This window comes from Opisthorchis viverrini, assembly GCF_000715545.1.
Source record: "Opisthorchis viverrini unplaced genomic scaffold opera_v5_66, whole genome shotgun sequence".
Classification (NCBI taxonomy): domain Eukaryota; kingdom Metazoa; phylum Platyhelminthes; class Trematoda; order Opisthorchiida; family Opisthorchiidae; genus Opisthorchis; species Opisthorchis viverrini.
The window spans coordinates 200,446-213,455 of NW_008751723.1; the positions used below are offsets into that span (position 1 = coordinate 200,446).

At 44.0% G+C, this 13,010-nt stretch overlaps 1 protein-coding gene across 1 annotated transcript in view; it reads right to left on the minus strand.

Annotated features, from left to right (window-relative positions):
* T265_04181 (hypothetical protein) overlaps positions 1 to 13,010 on the minus strand; it is a gene marked incomplete at both ends in the record, with an annotated part of 36,659 nt that overhangs the window by 8,403 nt on the left and 15,246 nt on the right. The window contains 3 exons of the mRNA XM_009168863.1: positions 3,079 to 3,215; positions 8,652 to 8,839; positions 12,523 to 12,703. Of these exons, the coding sequence (XP_009167127.1) occupies positions 3,079 to 3,215; positions 8,652 to 8,839; positions 12,523 to 12,703 (506 nt within the window). The remainder of the gene's footprint in view (positions 1 to 3,078; positions 3,216 to 8,651; positions 8,840 to 12,522; positions 12,704 to 13,010) is intronic.

Sequence of the window (13,010 nt, forward strand, 5' to 3'; positions counted from 1 at the left end):
CATGGACCCAATATTCAGTTGCTAATTTAGTTCATAGTAACTGTCTCCTAGACCAAGATGTGCAGGCTTGAGTGAGGCTCTGAAGAGCTGTCACTCATGACTGCCGAAAGGTTTTCTATGTGAAAGCGATGACAAGGAAATCGTTCGGCGGACTGCGATGGGTTCAAGCGTGGACCAGAAGAAAATATCTACTCACTCACTAAATTGAACCTATTGATACAGGGGTGCAGGCCGATTAGCAGTGGGTGGTAAAACAGATGAAAGACAGAATTCATGATAGACTGTGAAACAGCGAAAGATTCCAGTGCAGGCGATGTGAGGTTAAAAGAAAGTACAATCATTTCCTTTGTTCACTGGGGAGTCACAGGTGAACCGTTTCCACGATATGACTAAACTCTTGAGTTCCGATGTGTTACTATGCTTGCTACTAATGCAAGCTTTGCGACACAAGTGACCAAACGCGTGCAAGCGCGACAGACCCTCAAGCAACGGAGGAGCTCATGTTTCATGTCTTCATGGTGTTTGAACACACTTCTCTGTCACAATAGTGAACCATAAACCATGTCAATGGTACCACTATCCGAGGCGATTGGGAGCATTTGAAATCCTTCACTGGTTCACCTAAAACGCACACATAAAAATAATACAGTTTAGCTGGATTTTCAATATGCACCACATGATTCGCTGCTTCCTCTTGGATGCGGTGGGTGCGTCGTGAGTCCTAACGTCTTTAGCCACATTATTTCCCATTTGTAGGTGCCAGGGACGCTACAAAGGAGGGTGGCCATTTTACTTAACAACACTCGCGTATCGGTTTCAACGCCAAAGAGGGAGAAGGTGCCATCGGCGTTACTCAGCTCGACAGTATTTCAGCTGCTATGATCTGATGATCCCGATGTCTTGCACAGGATCACATGTCTGTCTCAACAAAACAAAGCACAATGAGGAGAGAGTAAACATAGCCCCCCTTGAGGGGACAGACATTGTGCCGTAGCCAATAGGGGTGGAAGTGTATGCCCTTGAGGGATCCCTTATTGAAAGGAAGTACACTTTATCGAAGACCAGGTTGAAACGAAACGAAAATCTCACAAGCTCCTTGAAGAAACATTGCTGTCCAGGATAATCAACACGGAGCATTCCTCAATAGATTCCTATAGGATTCCTAGGATCAACTTCTTGCTACATATCATTTCAAGCACTCATTCGGACAATTTGGATGGAATGGTTATAGGACCACTGACATCCCCAGCAGCCATGCCTTGCAGTCTCCGGCCAAACACACGGAGGATCACGTGAATCGCTTTCATACCTTTCTGTCGGTTTAGGGGTTGGTAACCCTTCTTCTCTCACATCACTCTAAACCAGGTACAGCAACAAGCTCTCTTCAGCAGACAATAAATCGGCAAACAATATCTAACCAACCTACCACAGCTTATGGTGCTAGGTACATTATTCAATTTAACCGAACAATCGTTTTCTAATTGTCCCTGGGCGGATTCAGTGGTAACAGCCCACATAGCTAACAGTCATAGCACAACGGTTATCAAGGACTTGAAAGACGGTCTACCTCGGCTGTCCGCAGAGTTCTTGTCTCATAAACATTTAGCAAAGGAACCTGTACTGTGACAGTCTAAGGCTTTGAGATTCGAAGTAACGTCACACATGTCTCGAACTGGTAGACGCGATCGAAGTCATAAAAAGTCGTGAACTGAATCCGTGTGCCACGGTACAATCAGAACTGAGAATACAAGCAACATGTGAGGGTCCATAATGCGAATCTGGACGTTATAAGGTACACGCTTAGACGGATTTCAAGCTGCTCGATATTTGTTTGACTTATTTGAACTATGGCCTTAAAACCAAAACGACAAAAACACTCGTTACTATTGAAGTAAGCTATCCGTAAACTCTTAACGCAATGAACAATACGGAACTGGAATGTTTGCTTTCAAATGTTACTACTGTGCCACTCATTTGCCAGTTATCGACTAAATCAAAGTTCGGTAGAGAGAGGATACAAGTGAGAGATTCTAGGCATATTCTTGATGGAGGGTAAGTTCATTATACGGCCCAGATTTTGGAGGCGAGATGGTCCAAGTGGTTAGAGCGCGAATTTACTGACCGGAAGGTCCGTGGTTCGAACCCGACCTCCGCCTCTCGACTTCCCCTGTCTGGCAGTATCCCAGCCCTAGTGCCCTTCGGGTGGCATGGCAGTTAGGCATCGGAAGGGTGCTACAGCCGAACGTTTTCTACGGCCCAAATTTACGGCATGCTGCTTCTGGAGAATTGAGTGAAGCTTATATCGTAGAAGCCAGTACTGGAACTATTCAACCCAATGACGGATGTGGACATTAGAATAGCGGTTACCAGATTAGTTCACGACATCCGCTGTACTGAGATAAATTTAACTATGAATGAAGATTCTGACTAATTCGCTTCGAAAAGACGGGAAGTTAACAAAAAATAACGTGAATGAAGTTACTCATTTCATCAATTAGGCTAAAAGTTTGCTATCGGATAACAGTGGTGCTTCCTGGTGAATATTGCAGAAGGTGAACACGAGTTGCACCATATTGTTATTTAGGGACAAACACAGTTGAAGGCTACTGAATAGTTTCCTGTATATATGATCAGCGGATAGCCTTGTTTGGCTCGACTGTATGTACGGGAGCTTATGCAGTGCATTCCACAGGCAAAACCGTTTGACTGGCCTCGTACTAACTGATCATGGTTGAGAAAAATTCATGGTGCGTTCATTTGGATACGAACGGACAAGCTTCAGGATCAAGTAAGTTCACGTAAAATAGATAAGGTTGACGGGAACTCAAGAACTGCACCAGCCTGATGAGTCCTAAGGAGGGCGAAGACGGTTGTGGACTGTCGGAGTGTTTTAAGCCAAATTATGAGTGCTGTTTCGTCAAGAAAGCAGCTTTAGGAATCTGCCATAATAGAACGCATGCCTAAAAAGTTAGCATTCTCGGTAACATAAGCACATGAAAGAAATGAAATACAAAAACTTGCCCATATATCAAATTTCCCAGGGTATAGCCTCTCTGGAATACGAGCTGCATAAATCACCGCTCCGGAGATATAAAGTACAGCCATGAGAACGAGCCAGCCGAAAGCAGAATAGCTCACAGCTTCCCAGAAACCTTCCATCAACAGATAGTGGGTGCAGGGGACCACGGCTGACAACCCGAGACCTATGAAAACAGCTAGAACGGGCAAAAAATACGTCAACGACAGCTAAATCTTAGATTATGATCCCAATAATTTGAAGCAAATACTAGAGCTGACGCTAAAGAACCTAACACGATTTGCGCATTATGGATGCGCAAACCAAAAAGGCAGTTAGAGGACCTCCCATGAATACAATCTTGTTGTTTGAATGATACGTAGTATTTTTGCTCAGTCACTGGCTTACGGCAGTCACAACAACCAAACTCTTTCTACATGTTCCTATCCCTGTGGCTTTAAAATCCCAGTTCTCAACTACCTAGTGTTCTCAGTAACCTTCGGTGATAGTTGCATTGTCCCGACCTCTGCATTGCACAAGCTTAAGGATATTCCACCGAGTGACAGACAAAGAACTACAGTTCGGGGATAAGGAAGAACATTCGCTACGTCCATGAGGTAGAGACAGTTAAATTCGGTCGTATACGAACAGTTGCGGTCAACTAAATTCACAATGAACTCGTCCCCGTGTACGGAAATCAAGATGAACACAAATTTGCATGGAAAAACGTTGATGAATAGGCAAAAGGAAAAATTAAGAAAAGACGCGAATTCACGGAAACGTCAAACTCCACCGAAAGCCATCCGCAAAACAAACTGAAATCAAATCAGTCTATCGAACACAGTGAGCGAAAGAGCCACAGAAAGCAAGGGGCGTGTATAAAAGAAGCAGGCAAACCGACAAAATCTGAGGGGTTCATCTACTTCCGTGGACTAGTATCGGACCAATAAATCGAAAAAGGATGGAGAACAACTCAAAGGGAAGCAGTAAGCTAAGCACTAGAACGTAACCAAATTGTCCAACACAAGAAAGAATAAACTACATCAAACGGGGAAGTGTAACAGGCCAATGAAATCCAGGAAAATGAGACTAGGATATGAAATAAAAAAGGATCAATCAGACCGAAGAAAAGAAAGTACCGAAAATGAAAATTGCCAGAGCGGACAACCAAACTCGAGGAACAAAGACCACAAGGCAGTGCGAACCAAGAACGACCAACTGGAGAGCACACCTTAAAAATCCCAAAGGGACTGGTCAACAGATCGATGGAATACGAGACATGCGGGTTACAACAAATCTCGAACAGGCCAACGAGATTATAAGGAGGGTATAAACCAGTTAGCCAGTCACATGGGAGGATATTACATATTCGAAAACCATATAAACGCAGACAGGGAGGAAGTACGCAATCAACTGAGCACTGACAATGTCACCTCGAGTGGAGATGAAACGTTTGCAGGCAAACTGCCAAGCTGGCGAACTGACAAATCTCGAACAGGCCAACGAGATTATAAGGAGGGTATAAACCAGTTAGCCAGTCACATGGGAGGATATTACATATTCGAAAACCATATAAACGCAGACAGGGAGGAAGTACGCAATCAACTGAGCATTGACAATGTCACCTCGAGTGGAGATGAAACGTTTGCAGGCAAACTGCCAAGCTCGGCGAACTGATCAATAATCATCTGATCAAACGCCAGGATAAAATATCATTGCTTTTCAGCACCGGATTGTTAAATTCCAAAGGAAAGAAGTGTACTACGGTGCAGGACCAAAATTCCAGTTCAGAAGTTAACATCCGACCCATCTTCACTAGAATTTTCTAAAGCTGGCCTACGCACGCGTGCAATATTCATACGAGGTCTCCGAGGAATGGTGATTACGAGATAGTTACTTGAACAACCTCGAGAGCAATCAGCAAGAGACAAAGTCTTTAAACTATATCCTACCATTTCTAAAGTTGAGCAGCGTACCCAATGATGCCACCTCTGATGGTCGGGTTTTCGTCACCCACATCCAGACGTGATCAGAGCAGTCCCCACTCCGGAATCGTGTCCAAGAATCCACTGTCACTGATGTGGCTGAAAACCTAGTTGTGCAAATATATCTGGTAGCTTCCCGAACCCCTCAACTGAACAGTGGATTGCCTAGCTATCGGTTGCTGTGTATGGATGCCTGTAATACTCTGTGAAACCGGTCCAATGGTACGTAGAGGACAGCCAAAACAGACGAAGTTAGGTTTCATTTTGGTATTACACGATGCTACGTGGTGGACCACCACTATGCATAAATTTTACCCATGAAATGATGAAGCAGCATCTGTAAAGGCATCCATACTGCTAGGACAAATTTGTCCGAAAAACCGCTTCCTGAAAACCTTTCCTAGACAACCTTTCCTAATACGCTTGTTGTAATATTTTAATTACTAGATTTTGTGGGTATCAATATGTCTTCAAGCGTTTGAAGGGAACCAACGCGGGTTCGGAACTCAATTTCAGGTATTCACAAATTTCTTCAGTTGAATAAATGCTCGAATCAGCGTGAATGAGATCAGAAGACAAGAGGGTGTTAACAGGTCGGAGACAACAGGCCACAGAATAACAAGCTATTGTAAATTACTTGTCAATCAAAAGACAAAAGAAACAAATCACCTGACTCTACATTGTTAAACTTTGGATGCAGGACCACGTAGAGGACACAATTGGATGCAAGGAGCTTTCGTAATCAGCGGTCCAATGTTACTACAACCGACAAGGATGTTTATTGGAGTGACCCAAGGAAAGGTTTAGTTAGATGTAGTCGCCCTGTCTAGGCTTGGGCAACCTGGCAGTATCCCAGCCCTCGTGCTTCCTTCGGGTGGCATGGCAGCTAGGCACCGGAAGGGTGCTACGGCTGAACGCTTTTTTTTTTAGTTGTAGTCGACAACTATTCCAAGGTGCCTGAACTGAGGTATGAGGTTCCTTTAGTTATGGTAAGAAGCACCAGTCAGCGTCTCTTGAAGGTGAACAAACTGCTGACTTCTACATGAGAACGACTATATGTGAACCGAAGTGTACACTGTAACTGTGAGCTCCATATCCGTTTGTCGAATCTAGCACAATGTCAAAACAACGGAGCGGATTGCAATGGAAATTGACGAAAAAATGCATGGGGATACACAACCAAAGAGTTTATGAACGTGCTTGAAAAAGCGTTGAACGGAGTATCACGAATATACACGGCATATGGACTGAGGTTCTCAAAATACATTCGTTTTGCGTTTTATTTAGTTAAAACACTTGAACAAGCATTGTTTTATAATCATGAAAGATTAGTTATGGATAGTTGCGTGGACACGTTCACCTGTTCAGACGGGAGAATTCAGATGCATCCAGCAAGCACTCACCACGGAATTCCAACCCGGTGTGGCCACGGATACACATTGTTGATGAGCAACACTAAGAGTGAAACATGAGTCCAGTGCTTCCGTCCTTCGGTTCGGACTCATCAGGAAAGGAGGAGGAATATTCAAGCGGAAGTGGGGTGAACATGAACCATTAAACGGCTGAATATTGCTATCCCTTCAAGTCAACTTCGTTCCATAGAGGACTGATCAACTTTCACGTCCCTATATACCGTAAGTATATTCAATACACAAGTACACAGAACCGAACTGCTTCAAGTTTACGGATGTGTGAGCTATATAAAGATATGATATGATATGATCAGCTGTATTACTAGTGAAGCTGAATCGAATTCCGCTTTGTTGGACTGACGATAACGATTGAAACAATCCTGTCTAAGTGCGAACTAATCACTGCTGATTAGCCGCTCGTGGCCGGACGGCTAGGTGCTCAAGGTGGCAAGTTCCCAACTCGCTTGAGTTTTGTGAGATACGCAGTGCCGATGATGCCCCATTTTTCAGTACGGACTGGATTCACTTGCAAGACTAAATTTCAATTGGCAATAAATTGCTTCTTCATATGCAAATGGGGCAAAGTCCATCAGCAAGCTGTGGAGAGACTAACTGGCTGTTGCTGCGTCACAATGAGGAAGCCAAACAACGTAGTGAGGAGTTTTCTGTCTTAATTGTTAATCCAATCACGTTCTATATAGAAACCATCCTCCGGGAATGCACATTAACTAGATGGTTCATGTAAGGGAACAAATTTCCTCACGAACCCAGCATTCGAGTGCCGGTATTTTTGTGTTCATGTCAACAATAATGGTCCACTTAGCTATTCTGCTACAATAAATCGAATATAGTACGGTTTTTATGCATTTATCACAATTACATTCTTCTCTCGCCAAACACCGTACGAATAAACATAGCTCCTTTACGAAAAGCGCTTTTCTGAGGGGTATTTTGTCAATTTATGGTGGCAATACCTTAGTTCCACCGCCGAATGTAATCATCGTACGCGAACGCATTTGAACTAGTACAGTAGAAATCGAGTGAAAAGTGAGGCGAGCGACTTTTACAACAACAGAGCGGTATTTCCTTATCTGAACCATCGTTCCTTCAGGTTTTGGTAAACCATTTCACCCTGACGGTGTTTCATTGATTTTCAAACGAGTTCACACAATTCCAACTGATTCTTTAGGTTCACTTGCCTCAGTGACCTTCACCTTGCTTTTTAATGACACAGAAAACTTGACGGAACGCAATAACCATAGGATCACTGAACACGCTTTGACAGAAAACTGGTTTTTCAGACTGTCAGATGACTGCTATTCTTATTCATTGGACCCATGCGTACCGCATCGCGAAGAAATCATTTGCATAAGCCTCATGTTGCAAAACGAAAGCAGGATAAGCAAGTGCCTCTATTTTACCCCTAGGTCATTCTTCCTTCTGAAGGTCCTCATGGGGACCATGTCCAAATGCAATGTAATGCGAAGATTAGGGTAGATCATACAACCGTAGCTAGCGAACGACAGTTGATCTCGGCTTGATTTCGACTAGTCTGCTATTATTGAAACTCGTACACAGATAACCATGATACACATAGATCCTGCTGGCTATCCAGGGTCACAAAGGGGAGGATAACAACTGCTTGAACTATCTGTAAAAGTCGTACTACAGTAAACATAGTTTTCTATGACGCTTCTCGGTTAAGGCTAAGGCTTCGGCCTACAGTAATCCGACTGCTTGACGCTATGGCTGCGCGACTTCACTTACTTGTAACCTTACCCAAACACTAAACACTATCAAACTCCCTAACTTTTGACCTAAATCCGATGCGTGTGCGGAAGTCGCAGTGTTGGACAATGGTGCTATAGACGGGTATTTGGACGCGAATTCGCTTTAGGTGGGATATGAACCACCTGACTGCCACGGCCGATAACGACGTTGGAAGACAGGTCACTGTGCACCATGTAAACAAGAAAACGTATAATTCGAACTAAAACTGATCATTCCACACGGGAACACTGATATGCAGTCGATGGGGATGGTAAAACGGTTTGATTACCACCCTCTAATCCTATACGATTCACAAGCAACAAGGGCCCTGGAGCTACATAAACATGGGGAAATGGTTAGTACACACGTAGTAAGCCAAAATAACTAAAAAGTGATGGTGATGGAAAAACGGTCCTTATGAGGGGGGGGGTCCTTAATTCTGGTACCAAAAATAATGAGAAAACTCACCTGCCCTAGCACCTCGATAGGCCGGAGCAAGGAAGTAGTCTTGTGTACAAACCACGACACAAACAGAACCGAGGATGAATACGGCACTCATGTAAATCACTTTGAAGGGAACGTGGCAGTAGAACGAGTAGTGGAGCCAAGGAATGGATGAGCCAAACACCAAGACTGCTATACCAACATAGTCCAACCTAAAACAGAGAAGAGGCTGGTGTCAGTGTCCCGGACTAGCAGCTAGATGATGCAGAGCGAGCGCAGCTAAACACGCACTCCCGTAGGCACCACACCTGTCATTATTCTGCACCGCGATACCAAAATTTTGGTCTAGTTAACTGATTGTTTGATAGACTTATACTAGGGCATTTTAGGTGGTCGGGTAGACTATCTGCTTCACAGCATCTGACACGAAGGCTGATTAACTGCTGCAGTTCCTGAAGCCTTGAGCTTGAAGATCGGCTGCCCAGTGCAAAAGGGTCAGCCAGTATCCTAGACAATTCATAAGTAGACGCCCACAAATTTCCTACAAGGGACCCTCATTAGATCTTGAAAATTTTAGCACCGTTTCCAACTTCTGTTTCGGACTCCGTCGCCGTTATACAGATAGCAATACCAAACCCGATGAATCATCAACCTTGCTGAAGTGGTTCTGGCGAAAGGAGATGAAATCCAAGTCCGACAGAAAAAGACTCAGATAAAGGCGGAAATCCATAAGCTGAATAGGATCTATGTCGATACATTGTTTGGGTACGGGAAATGTCATACGTGGAAAGCAGTTATGTGCTTGCTGCACGAGAAAACACTGATCTAAAAAATTCCGGCAGATTCGTCAACACCTTTAAATGTCCATGTAACATACATAAGCGGAGCAGTTCTACTGAAATCTTAAACCAAATACGATTGTATTGGAGGACAGCGAATCGAAACAAAGCAAAATTCGTTTGCCGACCTTGCGTCACTTCCACTGCTTATACTGAACGGATCCCTTATAGTTATGATTAATTAGTGTTGCGACAGCGAAAAACTATTTGATGGCTACAGGACAATCAAGCTGACCCAGGTGCGTGAAGCAGAAACCTTAAGATGTCGACCGATTACCTGCAGACATGTATATTCAAAGCTGTTTGAAGGTGCGACAATGCCGAGCATAATAACAGATGCCGCATGTATACCAGTTGGCATATCAACAACCGTACTCTCGACCGGACGCCGTTGCGTACCTTTCACACTCGATGGAAAGGTTAAAAAAGTATTCTTATCCTTCCTGGATTACACAAATGCCCTTAGCAGTGCATACAGAAGTCCGTTACCATAGCTTATCGCTGGTGGAGCAGTGTGTTTGAGCTTGTGGATGATGAATTCATGAGTCTGGCACCCAGCATCATTATCACTACCAACCCAAACAGGCTTCCCGTGATTGGCGCTCAGTTACATTACCTATTTGTCTCATTCTTTTTACCGACGTGAGAATGCAATCACCAGGTGTGAATATCGCAGTTGAGAAGCGCAAGAGAACGGAATACTTTTCCTGTTTCAAGAAGCATACAAGCTGTTTTTTCTCATCTCAGATAAGCGCAATCAGATTCTCGGCTTGCCATCCCGAATAGCTGAGAACGTTTGTGTATCATATATGATATAATATGTTGGTCTCCACGTTCTCGATGGCTTTTCTACGCTACAAACTAAAAGCGTTATCCGTCCGTTCATTAGAGTGAATGAGTTGTTGCCCTGCCATGCTGTCTGCTAATTCAGCGAGATAGCTGTGGGTAGAGCGCAAATTTACTGACCGGAAGGTCCGTGGTTCGAACCCGACTTCTGCCTCTCGACTTTCCCTGTCTACGCTTGGACAACCTGCCAGTATCCGAGCCCTCGTGGCAAAGGAGCTAGGCAGCTGAACGATTATTTTACTTATTCTATTTCATTTATCTACAAATTTCGACTTTACTGTTTTGAAGGTGAGTCATTGCAACACATCTGGAAGTGCAGTAGGAAGTCCAATTGTTTCAAGTCAGTATTGCAGTCAACAAGCAGCTCACCTGGAAAGTCCTACTGGATGACCAAAGCTGTTTGTTTCATCTCAGGCTATTTCCATAATACATAAAAGAACTGGTTAGTCCTGGAAAAGCAACCCATTACATTAAAAATCGTTGCTCCAGGAGCCAACAAACACATGTGGTCACGTGATGTGGACCCCGTGATTAAAGATGAGCGGCCTATACAGCTTTTTCATCCAGGAATACACATATAAAAAACGCAGAGAATTTCCAGCCTCGGCCATCAGTAGGACACTTGACTGTTCGACGACGAACCAATGACCAGCATTGGATAAGCTCTTACACTACCGTTGTTCTATAAGTTAGCCAGAGGTGACGTGATTTCTGCGAGTAAAGGATGAGCGGTGCTATATCCTGTCTGGGTGCTGATCGGCCTCTCGTGGCCGAACGGATAAGTGTTCCGATGACCAGCCAAGAAGTCCCGGGTTCCAGACTCCACGGAGTTACGTGAGATGCGTACTGCTGATTCTCAATAAGGATGCACCAGCTATCGGTATAGACTGGCTTCACTTAGAGGACGAAATCCGCGTCGAAATTCCTGATTTTCCGCACGATGCCAGCCACTACACTATGATAGGGGCCCATTAGGTGGATGGAGCAGGATTCAATCGCCCGATTTCCGGTTTCAACATGCACACTCACCCGAACAGTCAACTTGAATCGACATAAGTCGCGCGCACAGGTCAGGTCAGCTGTCGTTTCGTGTTGGTATTAAGAAGGAGTGGAGCCGAACATGAGGAAATAGAATATCACTGCATCCACTTGATGAATCCCAATCAGGAGGAACTCTCTAGTGGATAGCTTACCAAGAACAACAACTGCTACACGATTACCACAGGTAACAGCTACAAGTCCATGGTTTCATGATCATCACGCTTCATCGACCATCGTAGTAGGTTGGTGACAATTTTCGCTATCTATCAGCAGTCAGATTCCTAAGTGGTTTCTACACAAGTGTAAACAAAAACCAATTGTATCCATTTCCACTTTGTTTACGCGTTCCCAGTTTGAGCTTTCACTCGAGAGGACTAGCATTTATCTGAATTCTACCATATCCTAGATAACCCTAATTCTATGCGATAAACCCCTGCTATTTTTTTTACCAATTATGCGATTGTACACCCATTCCCATGATGAGTTTGAACGCTCGAATCCCACTTCGGAGGTGCGTTAACGATATTCTTGAACAGACTTGAAAGATGAAAATGCCAACGGAAATCTGTCCGACAGCATCATTGTTCAAATGCGCTATTTAGACCAGGATAGAAAGAAACAATTCAGCTGAAGGATTGGTCTAAATTTGTTTTCTCTGGCTGAGATGGAAACTTGAAGACCAAGGCTAATATTTATCAGCGGAAATGTATACGGCATTGCCGATAACCCAGTAGCTAAGCAGATGAGGCCCGAACACAACAAAATATGCCCAATGTTGATGTCTGATTCACTACCGGGTAGGACATAAGCATGATATCAGGTAGTCTTCTGAAAAGCTGTCAATGATTTACATGCGCGATGAATAGGCTGTCCAGATAACAAACCCCACCGAGACCAAATGTAAAGTGATGTTGAAGTGAACAAGCAATACCAGTGGAATAAGATAAGGTTACCTCCTTTGGAGAAGCTCAACTAGCAGACCACATCCGGAGAACATCTATGGTCGCCCTTAGTAAATTTATTCTTAGACGAGGAAAGTTCTGGTCGATCCCCCCATGAAAATGTTAAATTTTCTCCTAGAAAGAAAAGCTTTCACTTTAGGCGGTGCTTGTGACCAGATAATACAATGTCGCAAAGACGGGAACGATCAGCTGACATTCCCCACTTACTTGTTAAACAGCCGTCCAACACGTTCGGAATGGCAGTAGACAGTGTGAAAGAGCCACGAAAACCCAAGAGCAAGAATGGCACTCAGGAAGAAGATCTGCACGACAAGCTTCTCTTGCCAGTTCAAATGGATGCCCGGTCGAAGCAAGAATGTGATGCTCAAAATAAGGAAACAAACGAAGCCTAAATAGAGATGAAAGAATGAGAATGCAATCAGAGCGCAGTGGACGAAACATGCGAATGAACTGGAAAAGTAACTGCTGATGAGGTAATCGACTTATGAATGTGTAAGGCGTCATTTTTATTGGAGTTCAACGCAGTCCCCAGTGAGAAACTTTCAAACGGGAGGCCCAACACAAAGACCAAAAGTATTGAAAGGTTCCAACGAGACCTGATTGGACGCCCAGGGCAGAATATAAGAAATTATTGTGGAGTTCGGCATCACACGTGCAGTTCGTAATATTAACAATAATTAATAATAATAATAATA